Source organism: Oncorhynchus tshawytscha, linkage group LG09, assembly GCF_018296145.1.
Source record: "Oncorhynchus tshawytscha isolate Ot180627B linkage group LG09, Otsh_v2.0, whole genome shotgun sequence".
Taxonomy (NCBI): domain Eukaryota; kingdom Metazoa; phylum Chordata; class Actinopteri; order Salmoniformes; family Salmonidae; genus Oncorhynchus; species Oncorhynchus tshawytscha.
The window spans coordinates 29,112,254-29,136,309 of NC_056437.1; the positions used below are offsets into that span (position 1 = coordinate 29,112,254).

Sequence of the window (24,056 nt, forward strand, 5' to 3'; positions counted from 1 at the left end):
TAAGTAGACCAGACCCAGCAGCTATTGTATTGGTGCTTACAGGAGAGCCGCCCCTTACGCTGAGTAGAACTGTGACAACTTCTTTCAATGGTAAACAACCCTACTACACTACTTGATAAAATCAATCAAAGTTTGGTAGCTACCGCAGCTCGTGAAGTCAGTCAAGCTAATAAACTCATCGGGTGGAGTTGTCATCTTTATCCTCCTGATGCATTCTGGTAGAATCAAACTTTCTAGCAAACAAAACTGTTGGCTATTTCCACAGACCTATTATTGGTTTGCGTAGGGTAATGTGGCTCAGTTGGTAGCGCATGGTGCTTGTAACGCCAGGATTTGTGGGTTTGTTTCCCACGGGGCACTAGTATGAAATGTGTGCACTCACTACTGTAAGTCGCACTGGATAAGAGTGGCGGCTAAACTACGTAAATGTACAGTTAGCAAGTCTCCTGCAGAGATAACAAAAAGTGGTATGATAATTTACTATAGCCTACTCGTACGGTAACAAAAAGTGGTATGATATTTTAATTTACTGTAGTCTACTCGCCGAGCAGCCAGCTGTGGTTATTTCCGGTTTCTCATCTCTCATGGGTAATGTAGTTCTCTATTTGGCTGTGTTCAAGTGCTCATTGGAAAGTTATTTCCTCTCACTCTAACGGCAATGAAAAGGGACAAAACGTTTTATTAAAATGTATTTGTAGATTATTTTTTCACAATGTGATCCAAAATACTGTACAACAACAAAAAAGCAAAATACTTATTCTTTGTCTTTACATCTAGCAACATGTTCAGCTGGAAGACATCACTTTTTACCAGCGAAAAATGCATTTCAAAGACTGAGAAATTCTCTCCTGTCACCAATTTGTTTGTTATAGGTCCAATGTAGCCATTTATATCTCAATATCAAATCATTTCTGGGTAACAATTAAGTACATTACTGTGATTATTTTACCATTTTAATTTAAAACAAACAGCTTCTTAGCTAAGATCAATTTCTCAAGCAAGTATTTAGCTGGGACTGTCTAGGAGTGGTCTGAGTGGGGTGTGGGAAACTAAACTAGCTGTTATTGGCAAATAGGTTTGGAACTCTATCTTATTGGTTTATTAACTAACTCCATTCCACCTAAATAGGATGACATTTCAGGTGGTCTTTTTAAACAGATCTTATACTAAAAGGACATTATCATACTTTTCTCTTCACAGTATTATTCCAAACTGTGTGTATATGTGTGTTTTTATATATATATATATATATATATATGAGAAACAGGGAAATCAAATTTGACTGCACTGGGCCTTTAACAGGGTATTGAATCAGCATGACATAGAAAGGCCAACAGTTTGAGTCATGTCTAGATTCAACCATATCGCGGAAGAGCTGCGTTATAATGCAATTAAAATTTCCGATTGAGACACGTGTAAACGCAGTCTCCGCAAATGCAGGAACATTGTTTTTAAATGGCAATCGCGCTATTGCACTGATCTTCCACAATACGGATTTCATCTAGGCCATACTCTTCCAAAGGCACAGTGGCTGAGAAATGGGACTTGTGTCTAGCTGGATTCACGGCCTTATTGATAACAGATGCATGAAGTTACTTTGACATTATCCTGAGATATCAAACATGGCGTAAGCTCCCCCCACTACACACAAACCCTTCACTCACACACACCATACAAACCCAGGTGTGGGTTTACTGAGCAGTTTTTTTGGTGTTCCTTTACTTCAACCTACAGTAGCCTACAGTATATCTTCCCTGTTATACACACAGGCCCTAGAGGTGGCAGTATAGCTTCACTGGACTCTAGTGCCTTAAGGCTTGGCTGGTATTCAATCATAGCTTTGTAGGTCGCTTAACATTTGAAGATAATTTGAGTTGATATCTGCAGCATATAACGTGAATGCGATCACAGCAAACACGGAAACATTGCCTGTAAAAGGCACATTCTTGGTGACAGTGCACTACAACCAGCCTCGGATTGAATCCCAGCCTAAGCCACAGGAAGGACATTCACTCACTCTTCATCTTCATTGTCCAAATCATTCCACAGCACTTGCGGAAGCAGACTTTGCAGCATTTAACGGTGACCATGACAACAGTGAGAATTATAGTAAGTAGCAGAGCGAACACGTCCAGACTGTGGTACTGGATCCAGTTCAGGTCGTGAGCAGCGGGTCTCAGGTGGTCGGCTCCTCCGTGGCGCATCACAAACTCTGTCCAGAACACGGCCAGGTCCAGCGGCTCAATGGGACGGTCCTTATGTACCGTTGACAGCTGTAGCATCTTCTGCTTGTAACTGAGGAGGAAGGATGGAGAACATGAGGAATGCATCAAGGTTTGCCATCTCTTCATAGACAACTCATGGCTGCTAATACTGTACCAGTGAAGGAAGTGGGTTCCTCTAACGAGGAACTCCGACTGTCACCTCCAATAATGGATTGGTGACCATATATTTGTACTGACATGCAATGTGTGGATTTAAAGTTAGGATTTGGTCTCTATAGTGTTTGCACTGCTTCTTGAGTTCACAGTATCTCCTATTATATAAAGACAAAAAACGGATGGAAAAGGAGTCTTAAACATCATCTACCAGAAAAAGTCTTAGAAATACATCAAAACACAATGTTAAATTACAGAACCCTGCCAATATCAACACTTATTTGAGTGGGTTGGGGGGCTAGGATCAGTCTTATATCTGGAGTATTTCTCCTGTCTTATCCAGTGTCCTGTGTGAATTTAAATATGCTCTCTCTAATTCCTTTCTCTCTCTCTCGGAAGACCTGAGACCTAGGACCATGTCTCAGGACTACCTGGCATGACTCCTTGTTGTCCCCAGTCCACCTGGCCGTTCTGCTGCTCCAGTTTCAACTGTTCTGCCTGCGGCTATGGAACCCTGACCTGTTCACTGTGATTACTATTATTTGACCATGCTGGTCATTTATGATAATCTTGGCCATGTTCTGTTATCTCCACCTGGCACAGCCAGAAGAGGACTGGCCACCCCTCATAGCATAGTTCCTCTCTAGGTTTCTGCCTAGATTCTGGCCTTTCTAGGGAGTATTTCCTAGTCACCATGCTTCTACACCTGATTTGCTTGCTGTTTGGGGTTTAAGGCTGGGTTTCTGTACAGCATTTTGATATATCAGCTGATGTAAGATGAGCTATATAAATACATTTGATTATTTGAGAAATTATTTGTCTTCTGTACGTTTAAGAAACATTGCCTTGTGCCTTAATTCCATTACCAAAAACCTCATGAGGGAGGATCATGAATTCATAGAAGTAACAAGTAAAGGTAGACTTACCAATTAGTTTGTTTTTAGTGGTATCAAGTGATTAAAACTCTGAATTCTGTTCCCAAATCGGTAACGGAATTACAGAAAGAAAATTAACGGATTTTCAATTAAATTAAATCATAGTATTCAAACCACAGTGGGGTCACATGCTACTGTCCTCCCTTTCACTGGCATACTTTGTTCAGCTCAAATGTTTTCTGTCGTCTGATGGTTAAAGCAACACTGAAAACAGTCTGGACAACCCCGCAATCTCACTTCTCTCTCTCTCTCTCCTATAACATGATGTCCTAGTATTATGTTAGCATGATGTCTGACCTCTTGTCATTGATGACCTTGTTGAGGGCCTCCACCAGTTTGTCTGAGGTGACGTCGAACACACTGAGCACCTCCCCTACTCCCCTCACTGCCATGCGGTGTACGTTGTCACCCTGGTCACCAAACAATGGCAGCATCACCATGGGAACGCCGTTACAGATCCCCTCGTAAATACCGTGGGTTCCTCCGTGGGTGATGAAGGCCTTGACCTTGGGGTGGCCTAGAACATAAAATCTTATGAACACAGAACATTCACCACAAGGGTGTTGACATCAAAATAAAGGAGAAGCTTATTTATCTTACAACATAAACAGTGTGTTGGGTTCACTGAGAAGTGCCCTTCTGTAACTTCCCCTATATGGTTTATTATAAATGTATAACACTAACTGATTAAACCAACCCAGCAAATCATTCTGAGGAAGCCACTTCATCACTCTGACGTTGGCTGGAGCATTCTCAGGCACCACCCCTGTGTACCTCCACACAACCTGAAAAACAGAGACAACAGTTTATTTAGCTAATCAAGGCTTAGATTCAATAAGATCAAGTGTTAATCGGCAACAGACGACACCCGCATAGCTGTTTTGGCAGTGTCTGGGGGTGTAAATCACTGGTAACTGTGTTTGAGCTGTCAAAGTGGTGAGGAGCTGCTCTTATGATCATTGGGTGGATTCGATTATGCTGAGATGCAGGGCCAGGCAAAGGACCATCGGGCAGGGAGGAGTGCCATTCTCAAATCAAACAGTAATCTATGCCACTGTCATTTTGTCAACAAGGCAGCGTGGTGGATTTATGGGAACATTGTTTCATTTAATGACATCTGCTTTCATATTGTTAATGGGATACAGTTTTACATTTATTTGGTCAATTATTAAGCATCCTAAGTATTAGATTTTGAGTTAAGTTATTTTCATTTTGCCATTGTTTTCTTTCCACGTTCATTTCATATCCTGAGATTTTAGTATTCTGATATTTATTTTTAGCAAGGGGAGCATTGAGTTTTCAATATTGGTCAGATATATCAGAAGACCATCTGCAAATAAGTTCAGTTTATATTCATGTCAACCTATACCGAGACCTGTTACGTTTGGGTCCAGTCTAACTATTTCTGCAAGCGGTTCAATTGCCAGAGCAAAGAGAATTGGGGGAGAAAGAGAAGACATCCCTCTTGTGCCCCTTTCAAAAGCAATTTTATCATATAATGTATTTCAGCTGGAACATGTTCTTGTATGTGTTTGTTAGTGTTTATTTTTAATAAACCCTGTTTGATTATGTATCAAGTCTGGTAAGACTTTTGCCATTCTATTGCTTATGAGCTTTGTTATTTTGTCAGTTTATTAAATGTATGGTTCTGTAATTAACAGGGGACTCTCCAGATTTTCCTCGTAGTAATACAACTGAAATAATTGTTTGATACATGAAACTAGGAAGCACTGAATCGAGTGACGTTATATGTTAAAAGGGCTTTACTTTGTCCCAAAATTGTAAATATAATTCTATGGGAAAGCCGTCCATTTCTGGTGCTTTTCACAGCATTAATGTTTTAAGTGTCTACCTAGAGATATTTGTAGGATTGTGGCACATTATTTCTACAGTCTTTTAAAGTGTGTGTTTCGTTGCTGATTTAGCGGGGACATTTCAGAGAAATTTTTTAAAAATAAACCAAACTAATAATTAGATCAATATCTTTCAATGTAATAATAGAACTTATGTTCTATTTAAGTGATAATGCCCTCGAAGCCGGTGTTTGGAGGATATATTGGCACGATATAACCATGACAAAATATCCTCAACACCGGCTTTGGCGCATTCACTTAAATAGAACCTGTTGAGTGCATTATCATTTTTATACAACGGGTTACCAACATTTTCATTAACATTATTTTGATGAATTCATTCGTAATATTTCATCCTTGCACGAGATAGTCCCGACACACATCTAGGGTTATATCGGTTCGGATGCCAGAGATGCAACCCAGTAGTTGTCTTTTTGTTCTGTATCCATGGACGCGACCCAGTCGTTCGTCCTAAAAGTTCTATTGCCATGCTGGCTGGCCACGTTCTTATCCCTTGCTTGCTAGCCAGCCAACTACGGCTCTTACAGTCACGTCAAACAGTGCAACCAAAATAACAAAGTAGCTGCATTTGTTTGAGCTGTTTTCTAGTGACATTTATTTGGATACATCCATAACAATGAGCTAATGAGGCACGATTTCACCTGGCATAGAAAATGTGCTCACCAGTCAGTACACTGTTGTTTAGAGGAGCTAGCGCAATCACTTCAAACTGAAGCTGGAAAGACTGCAAACTAGATGCACTTCGTTTTACATTTTTTTTAATTTACATTTCTTTGTATATATCCATAAAAATGATGCCAGCTGATTCATGATTTCGACTGGCTGAGAAACGCTGCCTAAAAAAAAAAGAGAGCCGCACAGTCTAGGAGCTCAGATATAATGACAAACACTGCAGGGTAACTCGCTTAAAAAATGTCAAGACACACTCAGTTGTCTGTAATCGTGGCCTGGTGTCATTGGTTAATTCTCATTAAAATAACATACAAAAAACAAATGGATAGTGTACGATCATAGATACAATTTGGCTACAGAAGCCAACAACCATTTACAATAGCAAAATCACAAGAATGGCTTCAGATCAAAGTCTACGTTGAGACCGAAGGGAGCAAGGGTCTTTAAAGATCCAGGCAGGCTCTCGTTTTAACAATAAATTGTCGAGGTCACCCCCTCTCCTAGGGAGGGTGACACGTTCGATGCCAATATAACGTAGAGACGAAATCGAGTGGTTTGCTTCCAAAAAGTGTGCCGCAACTGGGTAAGTCGAGTTTTTGCACCTAATGATGCTCCGAGATTCGTACTTTTAATTTGCGCTTTGTTTTACCCACATTTTTACCACAAGGACAAGTTATAAGATACATAACTGACTTAGTGGAGCACCTGATAACACCTTTTCATTGGTGATTTGTTTCCCTGTTTGGGGGTATTTGAATGATCTGCATTTTAAGTGCCATTGCATTGAGCACAGCCATTACACTTGTAGTTTCCATCCAGTAGGGGCGCAAATGCACGTTGTGCAGGGATATCTTGGGGTGATAAATCAGAGTTTACCAATTGATCTGAGATTTCTGCCCCTGCGAGAATTACAACCAAGGGAAGGTCCGAAAACACATTACAAATACTATCATCGGATCTTAGAATGTGCCAATGTTTGAATGATTCCCGTAACTTGCTCAGAGCACTTTAAATAGCAGGTAGCTAGAACGCAAGGATGCTTCTTTTTCGAGACTGACCTTAAAAGGTCATGTCTCGTTTTGTTTAGAATTTTCTCAATGGCAGTATTAATCTGACCATTTTTGTACCCCCCTCTCCTTGAATTTTCTTAGTCTCAGCCATATTTATGTCAATCTGTTTTTTTACAAATTCTTTTGACTCGACAGAATTGGCTGTAGGGCAAACTGTTTTTCAGGGGAAGTGGGTGACCGCTGTCGGCACTCAACAAACTGTTACAATCAGTAGGATGCTCAGAACAGGAGTTAAGAAAAGCATGGAACACCTGGAGCTGTTTTACATCACCCCTCCATAGAATAAAAATATCAATATACCGTTTCCAAATGATGTTAGGCAAGAAAACAGTTTTGAGAGGATTGAAAATAGACTGTTTCTCCATGTAACTCAAATTACCATAGTAAGGAGCCATGGGGGATCCCATAGCAGTACCCTTCATCTGAATAAAGAAATAATTTAGAAACATGAAGTAGTTGTGTGTGAGTACTTTTTCAGCCAATGTTATAATGCATGCACTGGAAGGTAATTCCTTAGGCAGGCAACATGACCCTATCTCGTCCCGACACATTCATTACTATGGGACTATAAGGGCACAGGGCGAGACCCAGATGCAGACATGGGAGGCAGATGGTTTGAGTCTCTGATATTAATTATAATCCAAAAGGCAGGCAAGAGAAGGGTCGTGGACAGGCAAATTATCATAACAAGGTCAGAGTCCAGGAGGTACAGGGTGACCGGCAGGCTCGAGGTCAGGACCGGCAGTACGGTCAGGCAGGCGGGTTCAGAGTAGAGGCAGGAAGGGGTCAAAACTGGGAGGACTTGCAAAAACAGAGAAGGGGGAAAAACAGGAGCATGGAAAAACATGCTGGTTGACTTGACCAGACGAACTGGCAACAGACAAACATGGAACACAGGAATAAATACACAGGGACTAATGAGGAAAACATGTGACACCTGGAGGTGGGAGGAGGCAATAACAGGAACAGTGTGTCTTATATGCTTTCGTCCCAAACTACAATTAACACAACTCCCTAATGAAGATGGAGCATATTGAGCCTTCCTTATTTTGCAAGAATTAATAATCTGAAATCAGAAAAGTAATAGCTTTTATTATGAATGAGATATGTTTTAGTAATGGTGGTATTTTTCTAGAGTTCTATGGAATGTTCTGTGATCAGACACTTTTGTATCTGGGTAGTATATTAAACACACAGTACCAGTCAAGTTTGGACACCTACTCATTCAAGGGTCTTTCTTAAATTTTACTATTTTCTACATTATAGAATAATAGTTACGACATCAAAACTATGAAATAACACATGGAATCATGTAGTAACCAAACAAGTGTTAAATCAAAATAATATTTTTGATTCTTCAAAGTAACCAACCTTTGCCTTGATGGCAGATTTTCACACTCCTTGCATTCTCTCAACCAGCTTTTCTTGGAATGCTTTTCCAACCGTCTTGAAGGCGATCCCACATATGCTGGGTACTTGTTGGCTGCTTTTCCTTTGCTCTGCAGTCCAACTCATCCAAAACCATCTCAATTGGGTAGAGGTCGAGTGATTGTGGAGGCCAGCTCATCTGATGCAGCATTCCATCCTTCTTGGTCAAATAGCCCTTACACAGCCTGGAGGTGTGTTGGGTCATTGTCCTGTTGAAAATCAAATGATTTTCCCACTAAGCCCAAACCAGATTGGATGGCGTATAACTGCAGAATGCTGTGGTAGCCATGCTGGTTAAGTGTGCCTTGAATTCTAAATAAATCACTGACCATGTCACCAGCAAAGCACCATCACACCACCTACATGCTTCACGGTGGGAAGCACACGTGCGGAGATCATCCGTTCAGCTACTCTGCGTCTCACAAAGACCCGGCAGTTGGAACCAAAAATCTCAAATTTGGACTCATCAGACCAAAGGACAGATTTCCACCCGTCTAATGTCCATAGCTCGTGTTTCTTGGCCCAAGCAAGTGTTGTCTTATTGGTGTCGTTTAGTAGTGATTTCTTTGCAGCAATTTGACCATGAAGGCCTGATTCACGCAGTCTCCAATGAACAGTTGATTTTGAGATGTCTGCAACTTGAACTTGAAGCATTTATTTGGACTGCAATCTGAGGTGCAGTTAACTCTGCAGCAGAGGTAAGTCTGGGTCTTCCTTTCCTGTGGCAGTCCTCACGAGCCAGTTTCATCATAGTGCTTGAAGAAACGTTCAAAGTTAGACATTTTCCGGATTGACTGACCTTCATGTCTTAAAGTAATGATGGACTTTCGTTTCCCTTTGCTTATTTGAGCTGTTCTTGCCATTATGGACTTGGTCTTTCACCAAACAGGGCAATCTTCTGTATACCCCCCTACCTTGTCAAAACACAACTGATTGGCTCAAATGCATTAAGGAGGAAAGAAATTCAAAAAAAATTACCTTAACAAGGCACACATGTTAATTGAAATGCATTCCAGGTCACTACCTCATGAAGCTGGTTGAGAGAATGCCAAGAGTGTGCAAAGCTATTATCAAGGCAAAGGGTTGCTACTTTGAAGAATCTCAAAATCAAATCAAACTATATTTTATAATGCTTTTTTTGTTTACTGTGTTTATTTCATAGTGTTGATGTTTTCACTGTTATTCTACAATGTAGAAAATTGTTAAAAAAAGAAAAACCCTGGAATGAGTAGGTGTCCAGACTTTTGACTGGTACTGTATATGTACCCCAAGAAGAGTAGCTGCTGCTACTCTATCTATTGGTAGATAGGTCAAAAAAAAAAAAGAGTGCAATTAATAACTTCACCTTGGATAGTGTATCAATACACCCAGTTACTACAAAGATACAGGCGTCCTTGCTAACTCGGTTGCCAGAGAGGACGGAAACCGCTCAGATTTCACCATGAGGCCAATGGTGACTTTAAAACAGTTGCAGACTTTAACTTCTCTAGGGTATGGGGCAGCATTGGGCATTTTGGATGAAAAGCATGCCCAGATTAAACTGCCTGCTACTCTGCCATAAAATAATATGCATATAATTAGTAGATTTGGATAGAAAACACTGAAGTTTCTAAAACTGTTTGAATGATGTCTGAGTATAACAGAACTCATATGGCAGGCAAAAACCTGAGAAAAAAATAAACCAGGAAGTGGGAAATCTGAGGCTTGTAGTTTTTTTAACTCAACCAATATCCCACTGTAAATTCAATAGGGGCTATGTTGCACTTCTTAAGGCTTCCACTAGATGTCAACAGTCTTTAGAAACTTGTTTGATGCCTCTACTGTGAGGTGAGGCCGAATGAGAGGGGATTGAGTCAGGTGTCTGCCAGCAGCCTCGACATCAGTCTCGCGAGCTCTGTTCCATTGCTTCTCTACAGACAAAGGAATTCTCCAGTTGGAATATTATTGAAGATTTATGTTAAACATCCTAAAGATTGATTCTATAATTAGTTTGACAGGTTTCTATGGACCGTAACGGAACTTTTGGACATTTCATCTGCAACTGGTGGACGTGCTTCATGAGTGTGGATTTGTTTACAAAATGCGCTAACAAAAAGGATCTATTTGGACATAAATGATGGACATTATCGAACAAAACAAACATTTAATATAGACCTGGGATTCCTGGGAGTGCATTCTGATGATCATCAAAGGTAAGTGAATATTTATAATGCTATTTCTGACTAATGTTGACTCCAACATGGCGGATATCAATTTGGCTTGATTTTGTTGTCTGAACGCTGTACTCAGATTATTGCATGATTGGCTTTTTCCGTAAAGTTTTTTAAAAATCTGACACAGCAGTTGCATTAAGAAGATGTTTATCTAAAGTTCCATGTATAATAGTCGTATCTTTATCAATGTTTATTATGAGTATTTCTGTAATTTGATGTGGCTCTCTGCAAAAATCACTGCATGTTCTGGAACTACTGAACATAATGCACCAATGTAAACTCAGATTTTTGGATATAAATATGAACTTTACCGAACAAAACACATGCATTGTGTAACATGAAGTCCTAGGAGTGTCATCTGATGGAGAGTGATTTAATTTGATCTATATTTCTGCTTTTTGTGACTCCTCTTTGGTTGGAAAAATTGCTTGGTTTTTCTGTGAGTTGGTGGTGACCTAACATAATAGTTTGTGGTGCTTTCGCTGTAAAGTATTTTTGAAATCAGACACTGCGGCTGGATTAACAAGAATGTTATCTTTAAAATGGTGTGAAATACATGTATGTTTGAGGAATTTTAATTATGAGATTTTTGTTGATTTGAATTTGGCACCCTGCAGTTTCACTGGCTGTTGACAGGTGGGACGTACCCTAGAGAGGTTAATGGCTGTGATAGGAGAAAACTGAGGATGGATCACCAACATTGTAGTTACTCCACAAAACTAACCAAATTGACAGAGTGAAAAGAACAAAGTCTTTGCAGAATAAAAATATTCCAAAACATGCATCCTGTTTGCAACAAGGCACTAAAGTAATACTGCAAAGCATGTGGCAAAGCAATTACATTTATGTGCTGAATACAAAGTGTTATGTTCGGGGCAAATCCAATACAATACATTGCGGAGTACCACTCTCCATATTTTCAAGCATACTGGTAGCTGCATCATGTTATGGGTATGCTTGTGCTGGAATCGGCTAAACTTTGATAATTGAGATAGGAAATTAAAGAGACTGGGTTATGTCAGAAGTTAATGGTTCTCAGAAGAAAAACAATGGACATCTATGGATTAGATGAAGGAATGTGTTGGTCAGGAGGTGAGGACAGATTCTCTTAAGGCAGTAATAAAGGTTTGTCATCCCGTTACCCTCTGTATTAGCTTCCTGTGGAGCCATAAACTGTAAGGATGTGTTTTAAGTAGGGTAAAGAAAAATGTTTTGCTGTCTAATTTATAAAAATAAAAAAATTTAACCAGGCAAGTCAGTTAAGAACAAATTCTTATTTTCAATGATGGCCTAGGAACAGTGGGTTAACTGCCTGTTCAGGGGCAGAATGACAGTTTTGTACCTTTTCAGCTCGGGGGTTTGAACTTGCAACCTTCCGGTTACTAGTCCAACGCTCTAACCACTAGGCTACCCTGCCGCCTCATTACAGCTTTACAGAACCTTTAGGAATAATTAAATGTGGTTAAAGCTTCTCTAGTGTCCGTGAGTTATTTACTCTGAAAAATAAGAACCTAACACTTGTAATCATTAAGAACTGGGGAGTTTTTCAGGATAAAAAATCAACTGAATGGAATTTAAGCACAGGCAAAAACCTGGTTGTTTGCTTTCCACCAGACACTAGGAGATGAATTGACCTTTCAGCTGGACAATAACCTAAAACAAAAGGCCAATTCTACATTAGTTGCTTACCAAGAAGGCAGTGAATGTGATCCACATGTACTGATAACATTTTTACAAATACTGTAGAACTTGTATCTGTACCCATTGAATGCAGTGGCAATATCCAGGAAAGCCAAAGTAAAAAAAAAATGTTTTAAAAAAAAAAACACTTTCAGGCCCAGATTTGTAAGATATCATACAAAAGATTTAGCTGTGATGTGGATGTTAAAAATATTTGTTGTCTGATGTGATTTAGTAAGGAACATACAGATGCTGCACTTGATGAATTTATGAAATTGCTTCTTCAATTATTGATAAACATGCACCTGTTAAGAAACTGACTGATAAAACTGTTAAGGCTCCATAGATTGAGGAATTGAAGAAGTGTATGGTTGAAAGAGATGGGGCAAAAGGAGTAGCTAATCTGACTGTCTGATTTACTGCAGATGGAGGAGTTATGTGACTAAACTCAACAAAAATAATAAAGTATATTATGAAGTCAAGATCAATGATAAAGAATGATGGAAAAAAATAGTACTTTAAAATAAATGGTCAGAAAGACATTCAACTCCATCTTTTATCGCATCAGATGGCTTATTCATCACAATAATTTTGATGTTGCCAATTATCTTAATGATTACTTCATTGGCAAAGTGGGCAAATTTAGGCAGGAAATGCCAACAATGAGCCATCATACTCATGTATAATTTTTCTTTTTTAAATCATTGCAAGTTTGAATTTTGTAAAGTTCGTGTGGGAGGTGGAAATATTGTTATCGATCAATAATGACAAAACTCCTGGCATTGACAACTTTGATGGAAAGCTACGGAGGATGGTAGCTGACTTTATAGCTACTCTTATCTGTCTCATCTTAATCTTTAAGCCTGGTGGAAACTCTTTGACCTTAGGCCTGGAGGGAAGCCAAAGTCATTCCACTACCCAAGAGTGGTAAAGCGGCCTTTACTGTTTCTAACAGCAGACCTATCAACTTGCTGCTAACTCTTAGCAAACTGTTTGACCAAATACAATGCTACTTCTCTGTAAATACATTAACAACAGACTTTCAGCATGGTTGTATAGAAGGGCACTCAACATGTACTGCACTGACACAAATTACTGATGGGTTGAAAGAAATTGTGGGAGCTGTACTGTTAGCTCTCTAGGCCCTCTACTCTTTTCTATTTTTACCAATGACCTGCCACTGGCATTAAACAAAGCATGTGTGTCCATGTTTGCTAACGATTCAATCATATACGCATCAGCAGCCACAGCTAATGAAGTAAATGAAACCCTTAAAGAGTTCAGTCTGTTTTGGTTGTATTTGGTAGAAATCGTTCTAGAACTCCGCTGAATCTGGTAATGAATGGTGTGGCTGCTGAACAAGTTGAGACTAAATGACTTGGAGTCATCTTAGATTGTAAACTGTCATGGTGAAAACATATAGATTCAATGGTTTTAAATATGGGGAGATGTCTGTCTAATAAAGAGATGCTCTCCTTTTTTGACACCACAATCCACAAAGCAAGTCCTGCAGGCTCTAGTTTTATCTTATCTTGATTATTGCCCAGTCATATAGTCAAGTACTGCGAAGAAATACCTAATGAAGCTGCAGCTGGCCCAAAGCAGAGCGGCACATCTTGCTTTTCAATGTAATCAAAGGGCTAATATTAGTACTATGCACACCAGTCTGGCTTGGCTAAGAGTTGAGGGAAGACTGGCTGCGTCACTTGTTTTTTATAATAAACGTGTTAAAGTCCAAATTGTTTGCATAGTCAACTTACACACAGCACTGAAAACATTTACCCCACCAGACATGCCACCAGGGGTATTTTCAGTCCCCAGGTCCTGAACAATTTCAAGGAAACGTACAGTATTATACAGAGCCATGAGTGCCCTTCCATCTTATATAGCGCAAGTGAACAGCAAACCTGGTTTCAAAACACTAATAAAGCAACACCTCATGGCACAAGGCCTCTCCCACATGTGACCTACTTGTTGTATGTTTGTACTGACATGTATGTGTAACTGATAAATGCATGCACACACACACTACATGTCAGTGATTTAAATGTATGTAAAGTATTTTGTCAGTCATGTCTTTCATTATATGTCGGACCCCAGTAAGACAAGCTGTCGCCATTGCGCCGGTTAATGGGGATCCTAATAAAGCTAATAAAATGTTCCTGAGTGGTAGAATTATATTTTTGACATATTGCTCGGCAAGACTAGCAATGATTTAACAACCAATATTGAACAATCCAGCTATGCAAAGCTCTTAGATTTACCCAGAAAGACTCTAATCGCTTCCAAAGGTGATTCTGAAATGTATTGACTCAGAGGTGTGAATAGTTGGATAAATTAGATATGTCTGTCTATAATACCAAAAAAGTTGCAATAAAGGGAGAACCATGCACAGTAGTGATCATTTTGATTTAACCTTCTATTAGATTAATTGTAATATTTTTATTTGCATAACAAAATATTAAAAAACATGATTTTTAACCTGATTTTAAAAACCTTTAAATCGAATGTATTGTTTTCTGTTAAATGTTCAATGTTGATTAATTGTTGTTAGATGTTTAAAATATCACTTTACCCATCTTTATTTTGGCAAAACAAACTGCAGTTTCAGTCTTAAGTGTCAATCATAGAGATAAAAGAGCACTCTAGATGGAAATAACTGTTCTGTTGTAGACATTTCCATTGAGGGCTTCCACCATTTAAAGAGGAAATGCCTCCTAGAACCAACTTCCGTGGTTATAAATGGCCTATGTGGCATCGATAGGAATCAGAAACATTCATTATAGTGTCAACATTTACTACAAATTGTGTAAGTATATGTCTACATGACGTACTGTATGTTGGAAGATGTGTGCTGAAAGTTTGTTAGATTTACACCACTTCTGTAGAACGACAGTGCACTACATTTGGACAGTTCTGGTCAAAAGTCGTGCACTATGTAGAAAATAGGGTACCATTTGGGATGTATTTGCATTGGCCTTACCCTCTGAGGGATCCTGCTGAAGGCATCAAAGAACTGCTTGGCTCTCTCCTCTGGCATCTGGGAGACCAAAGAGCCCAGGGTGAAGACCACGAAGCCATCCTCTCCTGACTCATCCACAAACTCCTGCAGGTCCTGAAGAGGCATGGGGGTGAATGGTTACTTAACAAGGACATTTTACATTTAACATTTTAGTCATTTAGCAGATGCGCTTATCCAGTGACTTAGTCATTGCATTCAACTACAGTGGCAAGAAAAACTGTGGACCCTTTGGAATTACCTGGATTTCTGCATAAATTAGTCATAAAATCTGATCTGATCTTTCGCATAGACAAACACAATTTGCTTAAACTAATAACACACAAATTATTGTATTTTTATTGTCTATATTGAATACATAATTTAAACATTCACAGTGGAGGTTGGAAAAAGTATGTGAACCCCTAGGCTAATGATTTTTCCAGTCCGCTAACCTAGAGTCCAATCAATGAGACGAGATTGGAAATGTTGGATAGAGCTGCCCTATAAAAAACACTGACAAATTTTGAGTTTGCTATTCACCAGAAGCATTGCCTGATGTGAACCATGCCTCGAACAAAGGCATGGTTCAGGAACACACACCACACACACAGGCATTGGAAGGAACACACACCACTTTGTGTGGAGGAAAAAAAGGCACAGCACATCAACATCAACCTTATCCCAACTGTAAAGTATGGTGGAGGGAGCATCATGGTTGGGCTGCTTTGCTTCCTCAGGGCCTGGACAGCTTGCTATCATTGACAGAAAAATGAATTCCCAAGTTTATCAAGACATTTTGCAGGAGAATGTAAGTCTGTCTGCCAATTGAAGCTCAACAGAAGTTGGGTGATGCAACAGGACAACAACCCAAAAGACAGAAGTAAATCAACAGAATGGCTTCAACAGAAGAAAATACACCTTCTGGAGTGGCTCAGACAGAGTCCTGACCTCAACCCGATTTTAAAATGCTGTGGCATGACCTCGAGCAGTTCACACCAGACATCCTAAGAATATTGCTGAATTGAAACAGTTTTGTAAAGATGAATGGTCCAAAATTCCTCCTGACCATTGTGCAGGTCTGATCCGCAACTACAGAAAACGTTTGGTTGGGTTTATTGCTGCCAAAGGAGGGTCAACTAGTTATTAAATCCAAGGGTTCACATACTTTTCCCACCCTACACTGTGAATGTTTACATGGTGTGTTCAATAAAGACATGAGAACGTATAAATGTTTATTAGTTTAAGCAGACTGTTTGTCTATTGTTGTGACTTAGATGAAGATCAGATCAAATGTGATGACCAATTTATGCAGAAATCCAGGTAATTCCAAAGGGTTCAGATACTTTTTCTTGCCACTAAGTTTAGTGGGAAAGTACAACCACATATCACAGTTATGCTACTAGATCCTTTGAAATATCTTCACACTATGCAATGGAATTGTATGTCCACAGGCAGAAAACAGATGTGTACTCTTACTCTGAAACGTTCCCTCATAGTAGCCATCAACATTTCACATTGGACCAAATAAAACATGTAGGGAACTAAATCATATAGTTGACATTGGACAATATATCTTAACTTCCATACATCAGTGTTACAACAGTTGGTCTAGTTAGTAAAACATTGGCTGAAGAGTGAGGTTATGAAAGGAGGCCATGCTTTGAAAGCACACCCTGTAGTCATACAAGGTAAAGACATACTAAACCCTAACCCCAACCCTACAGAAATATCCCTGCAGAGTAGTTTCCCTTCCTGCGGTTTGTAGTGTTGGAAGAACACAATAGGGCCCCTCAGTTCCTCTGTTAGATTATAATGGCCACAGTCCAGGAGGAAAGAATTGCTGTTCCTGGCTCAGGTTTCACTGGCTGCACAGAGCCAGTGTCCCACATGGCACCCCATTCCCTATATAGTGCATTACTTTTGACTAGAGCATATGGACCCGGTCAAAAATGGTGTACTATATCGGGGAAAGGGTGCCATTTGGGATACAACCAGAATGTTTAGAGAAGAGCGAGGAATACTCTCCCAAAACTAATGTTGAGCAATACTTCTTTCTACAAAATATGAAGAACCACACCAATGCTTTCCCTGCACATCTACTTTGTCATTTTTGCCTTCTCCAAGCTCAATGATTGGGTTAGAAAAACACATCTCAATTTAACTAAGAACTGTTTTCAGAAACTCAATTTGAAAGTGTAATTACGCAGAATTTCTATTGGTGCATTGATTATTTTATGCCTAAAACATTGTCAGGATAACTTATGTTTCGCATGATTCCTATAGCACTCTGGCACCCCAAGTGGTGCAGTGTTCTAAAACACTGCACTGCATCTCAGTGCAAGAGGCGTCACTGCAGTACCTGGTTTGAATCCAGGCTGCATCACATCTGGCTGTGGTTGGGAGTCCCATAGGGCGATGCATAATTGGCCCAGCATTGTCTGGATTTGGCTGGGGTAGGCCGTCATTGTAAATAAGAATTTGTTCTTAACTTACTTGCTTAGTTAAATAAAAAAATCCATTATCAATAGAGGAAAGTGAGGTAAATTGAGCCATTTCTCAGATTCAGCATCTGTCAAGGGAAATATACTATTCTTTCTAACAAATATGTATATCGTTGTGTATATCGGGAAATAATCAGAATTAATGTAAACATTACAAATTTGAAAACATAGCTTGTCTAAAAAAGGTGGTCTCTTGGCACAACTTACCGGGTATGGGGTAAGTTGAACCGCAGGACAGGGTAAGTTGAACCGCAGGACGGGGTAAGTTGAACCGCAGGACAGGGTAAGTTAAGTTGCCCACAAATTTCTGTCCTGAATGAAATATTATCACTACCTTTCCCAAACACAACATCGCAATTTTTTGTCTTTTGATCATTTTAAGCATCTATTAATACAGGCTTAATAACACCTAACAAACACTTTGCACTTTTTTTTGACCACTTTTAACAAAGGCCATAGGCCCTGTTACCTCATATCCAATCGATAATGCCTTGCATTATGCCTGGGAAGAAAACGCATCAATTTGTTCAACCTGCCATTGGCTCAACCATCGGCTCAACTTACCCCAAGTTACAAGGATGTACTTTCATGCTAGGTCTATAAGCTCCTCACATTGAAGCTTATAAAGACCCCAACTGATGTATAGAACAATCTTAAAATAATCTACTTTGGTTTAGATAGAGGTTTCATGATGCCTGTAACACAATACATTCAATTGGCTTGGGGGAAATTCATTTTTTTGGACTTAACTTGCTTACCACTTTTTCCATGTGGTTTCTTCCTTCAGATTCATTAAATGATGACCTCTTTCCTAAATATTTGGTAAAATGCTTAATTTTGTGTGTGTGTGTTTGGAAGGAAAAGGGTGGCTCAACTTACTCCACTCTCCCCAACGCATGATACTTAGAATTGACAGGAAAGTAGCTGGTTCTCTAGTCTACACTATGTTTCTAGATCGGTTCACAGATTTGAAGGCAAATTAGGTTGGAATGCATGTTGTATAACGTGAGGAGGAGCTGAACATGGTACACAAACATTGAGCTTTGTCAAGTCAATCCTCATGGAGGAAACACAGATCAGGTTACAGCCGGTTGCTAATTGAGTGTCTGACAACACCCCCAAAAAATAAAAAGTGATTCAGAGAACACGTTAGAACATAAAGATCTTGAAAAGAGATATTGTCCCAAATAAGAATTTGATATCTTGAAATGTGTAAACAAGTTAAAAGTTTGCTGTATTTTATCCAGAGGAATCATTGCTGTGGTCCAACTGCCACTACAGTGAATCTATCCCTTAAAGGAAAATTCTACCCTAAAACTGTACTTAGTTATTTCTTTAATTAGTCCATTGTTGATATAGCCCCAAAAATGATTTGCATGTCAGTAATCAAGTTTTCAAGATGTATAACTTTCAAAATACAGAAATACAGCCGGTTTGTGGCATTTAACGTCATATGATGCAAAATGCGCACACCGGCTGTATTTCTGTATTATGAAAGTTATATATCTTGAAAATGTGATTGCTGACATGCAAAACATTTTGGGACTATATCAAAAATGGACTAATGAAACAAATACCAAAATAGTTTTTGGGTGAAGTTTTCCTTTAAGGTTTCTGTACCTGGATCCATACAACATATAAGGTGCACAACTCCGCAAAGTGGAAGTTTCTCCACTTGTTTGTTTTAAAACGTTTTTACAAGAGACTCACCGGTGGCAGTGGAGCTCTTTTACCACAGTTGATGCCTCCTATGTTGACCATGTTGGGCATCCTAGGTTTGGGATATTCAAAGGAGTAGTCATACCTCAGCAGCCAGATAGCACCGTTTCCCAGCAGCTCCCTGTATGTCATGTCTTTCTCCAGATACCTACTGGTCAGCTTGTCAAAGCTGGCAAACATGAATGTACACAGGTAGCTCTCCAGACTGTACATCATCATGTTCTTCAACCTCCCTAGGAAGTCCATGTGGTCAGTGTTGCCTGAGTGGAAGCGTGGTACATAGGAGGGGGGAGTGGGGCACTGGGCAGCCCTGTCATCCAGCCCACAGGGGATCCCCCTCAGGAAGTACACTGCTGGGATGTTGAAGGAGTCAGCAATGATGGATCCACAGGGTAGGAAGGGATCCGTCAACATCAGCTGGAACCCTTCTCCTCTGAGACGCTGCATCAGGGGTTCATCATACAGCAGACCCTCACAGCCTTTCACCTGCATGGTGGTGAAGTCAACCAGATGCTGCACACTCACAAATATATCCATTACCTCCGGCATCTTGAGAAACACGCCGTCCTTCAGTTTGTTGACGCTCTCGTCCAGCTGGGCCTTGCTGTAAGGGACCCTAAAAGTCTCAGTCCTGTAGTAGTCAGAGCCCTGGATGAGGATGGACGTCTCAGGGACCAGCACCACCATCTCATGGCCCCTGGCCGCCAGCTCCTTCACCAGCAGCTTCATGCTCAGCCAGTGGCTCCCATCTACAGGCATCACCAAGACCTTGTCCCCCTGGACGGTCCCCGGACACAGGGCCAGGCAGTACAGCAGGGCCAGCGATCCCTGTCCCAGACACTGCCCCATCTTCAGCCCCGTCCTCAACCCCAGCACAGGAACATTCTCCCCCCAACCCATGCCTCTCTGCCTTTCAGCTCAGTAATGCGAGCTGCTGTGAGAAGGACAATACCTCCCTGAGATCTGGCACTGAGTGCTACTGAGAGGGGGCTGGACCTCAGAGTAAACTGTGGATGGGTGGGTTGGTGAGTGTCTCCCTGCTCATTCTCGCTGCCTTTATGGGCAGGCTGTTATATAAGATCAGACAGTCCTTCCTGTGGGCTAAAGTTTATCTGTAGGCTGAATGGTTCATGATTCCTTAAGATCAATTGAGAGAGGTACAAGATTGGCTCGCCAGTAATCTCTTGTGACAACCTTAACAGTGGGTTAGCTGAGTTGGTTCTAGGTGCCGAGATTAGCTAGCTAGTGACTTATAAAGCAATAGTTTTGAAAGCAAAACTGTACCAGAGATATTTATGATCAATTAGATTTTTTTTAACAAGTACTGAAACAAGAAAAGTAAACATGGCTGATTTAAATGGGCTGTTTTCTTGTTTGAAGTCTTTTCTTATTTCCACAAAATAAACTATTTATTAATTTCCCATTGAGCAGCATGATATTGAAAAAAAAGTCATTACAGATCATGTAAGTCAAAGTTACCCTTACCATGGGAGGAGTCATGGTGGTATTCTAATCCTCAAACTCAGAGTATGACCTCATGTTTCGTGAGGAATCTAGATCATTAACTTCAGCTCCTCCCCTTTATCCTCCCACCCAAAACACTGACATACTTTTCACATACTTTCACACACTTTCTCAAACACACATACACACACTCAAAAAGACCAGTGGCGTGCGAAGGCAGCTGTCTTGGGAAACAAACACTCACACGTCCAGTCTGGGGGAGATAACATCTAACATATGATATATAGAGCAGTATTTCACCTACGGTTAAAGCTAATATTACTATTGACAAACCACCTTTATCACAGTGACACAAATACATTACATTTGTCCTCTTATGTTAATGAAGAATAAAATATTTGTTTCCTTGAACATCAACAAAAATACATCAGCATTGAAAGAATGCTGAGTGTTATGTAATCAACCATATTTGAATTACAGTACATATTACAATAAAGTACAGTATACAGTGCTAATCAACTATTTTAAAGGTGAAGGACTGTAATCAATAATAACACTTATCCTGAGTACAGTCCCACCCACAGACTGAGCCTCTTTACACCACGTTCTATTTACTCCCTGAACAGGAACTGTTGAGGTGATCAACTAACTCACTGTGATGGTTTCTAATGACGGAAGCTAAATATAAAAATTACTTTCAGTGCCCATCATTCTGGATATGATCAGACAGTTTACTGGTGTTGTTACCATGTTTGTTTGTGTATCAGGGCACTACAGTGTAAACAACTAGCTGAGGAATACAGCCAGGCCCCCAGGGACAATACAACAGTCAATACAGCCAATGGCCATCTGTTTTCACTGAGATGATGGTTCTTCAACAGAGTAAAGAGAGACCACACAGAACACCCAATTAACCAACAGTCTAATTCAGAACACACATCTGTCCATGCCCTGAGGCCAGGCTGGAGATTCTATTCTGGACGGTTCTAAAGGTTGGGCCTCTGTCTGTTTTTTTTTTCCTAATGTGTGTACACAAACATAAATCGATGATTGAGAAGAAGCGAAGAGGGCTAGAAGTTTGGCTCATCTGATCAATAGACTGTGAATATGTCCCAAATGGCACTACTTTTGACCAGAACCCTGTAGGGTATTGGGTGCCATTTAGGACACAATCAGTCACCATCTGCAATTGTCCTACACATCATTATATTATCTGGCCTTTTTTTATAGTGACAAAAAATAATCAGTTCAGACTATTGTCTAATTGACCTTAGGGCTCGACTCAATCCTTACCTCGAAAGTTCAATGTGATTGAAATTGAAAGGTAATTTCCGATTGTGCCGACATATGCAGCATTTACAGTGATTGCAGTCTACGTGAATGCAGGAACATTGCAATCGCACTGAACTTCTGCAATACGGATTGAATAGAGCCCTTGGTTACATGCACTGAATAAGAAGTCGCTCTGCATAAATGACAAATGTAAAATGTCTTTAGCTTATAGCTACCTCTGGCAGTTCATTTGGCTCCTCAAAGTTCATTCCTCCGATCATCACCATATTAGGCATCAGAGGCCTGGGGAACTCGAAGGTAAAGTCATTGCGCTCCAGCCACAGTGATGCCTTCTTCATCAGCTCTGGGATGGTGGTCTCTCTCCCCAGGATCTCTGAGGCAATGACGTTGACATCAGAGTACAGGTACCTGCAGGACAAGGGTTTGAGGTCAGGGCAGCCATACTCAATAGGCGGACCACGGAACGGATCTAGACCCAAAACGGGGTCAAAACGGACCGTGGGTCCTAACAAAACATATTCGGTCTAGATTGTTTTCCTTCACTCCATGGCATAATGTGTAGAATTGTAGGAAACTAGCAATAAAACTAAAATTTTTGTCTGCCAACAAGAGGGGTGTGAACAGTTTGGGATCGCATGGGTTGCGAGGAGCGGGTTTGTTACTACACTGATAAATATCCATCCGGACCATTGCCACCTAGGAAATATGTCTGACCAGACCTTCTGAAATGGTATTTGAGTACCCCTGTTTTAGGGTTAGGGTTGACATCAGAGTACAGGTACCTGCAAGCCAGGGGGCGGAGCAACGCCCAAAGGAAGTTGACGCTCCTCTGCCTCAGGGTCATGTGATCAGTGAAGTGAGTAAAGCGTCCAGGGGTGTAGGAGGGTGGGCTGGGGCACTGGGAGGCCTCAAAGTCCATTCCACAAGGCAGGCCATTGTGAATGTAGATGGCAGGCAGGGAGAGGAGTGCTCCTACAATCACACCCAATGGCTCAAAGGGGTCAGTCAGTATGGCATCAAACCGCTGCTCCCTCAGAGTCTGCATCATGTCCTGGTTGGATAGCAAGCTGTCACAATTGTTACGGGTGTAGTTCCTGAGAACCGTCAGGGTCTGGTAGTAGCTCCACATCCTGCTGATGTCGTTGGAGGTGTCGGAGGCCATGATGGTGTCCAGGTTGGCCCTCTGAATGGTCTGGAGCTGTGTCCGAGTGTAGGGCACGGGGTAGGTCAGTGTGATGGTGTGTTCCGATGGACCCAGAGAGCCACTTACCTCTGGAATCACCACCACCACCTGGTTTCCGCGGCGACCCAGCTCCTCCACCAATGGTTTCATGCCCTTCCAATGGCTGCCGTCGGCTGGGATCACCAGGAGTTTACCGGCCCGGCAGGACACCACCAGACACAGAGAGAGGACCAGGCCTGCTGCTGCTCCCCTCAACCCTACCCCTCCTCCAGCCATAACACAGCAGTATAGTACAGTCACACTGTAGGATAGACAGAACAGTATACCCAATTAGAGTAACTGAACTGTGCTTCCTAGCAGAGAACCAAGTGTTTAAATAGAAAAGGGTGTGTCCTTATCAGGGGCTGGCCTGATTCAACCGGCTGAAATCAAGACTTCACCACTAAACATACAAAACGTTGTTTGACAGTTTTTTTCATTGGCCATAGTGCCAAACAACAGTGAGCTGTGCATTCAGAAATGTGTTTACTACAACTGGGTGTCATGCTGTCAAATGGGAGCTGATGCAGGGTTTGTAGAAGGATCTGTCTGCACCAAGATGCAACGCCATACTCATTCTGTGCAATAGCATGCTACACTACTAGA

At 40.8% G+C, this 24,056-nt stretch overlaps 1 protein-coding gene across 3 annotated transcripts; it reads right to left on the reverse strand.

Annotated features, from left to right (window-relative positions):
• Positions 1-659: 659 nt before the first annotated feature.
• Positions 660-23,746, reverse strand: LOC112257733 (UDP-glucuronosyltransferase-like). Of its 3 annotated transcripts, none has more exons than XM_042326752.1 (6): positions 23,244-23,746; positions 19,463-19,888; positions 15,234-15,365; positions 4,011-4,098; positions 3,611-3,830; positions 660-2,295 (listed from the first exon to the last, which is right to left on the reverse strand). In XM_042326752.1, the coding sequence occupies exons 1-6, from the start codon at positions 23,685-23,687 to the stop codon at positions 2,010-2,012; spliced, it is 1,596 nt and encodes a 531-aa protein (XP_042182686.1). In that variant the 5' UTR covers positions 23,688-23,746; the 3' UTR covers positions 660-2,009. The 3 variants fall into 3 exon arrangements, with proteins under 3 accessions (XP_042182686.1, XP_042182685.1, XP_042182684.1); XM_042326751.1 differs by lacking the exon at positions 19,463-19,888 and adding an exon at positions 22,444-22,636 and having other exon boundaries at positions 23,011-23,746; XM_042326750.1 differs by lacking the exon at positions 23,244-23,746 and having other exon boundaries at positions 19,463-20,506.
• Between the last annotated feature and the right edge of the window lie 310 nt (positions 23,747-24,056).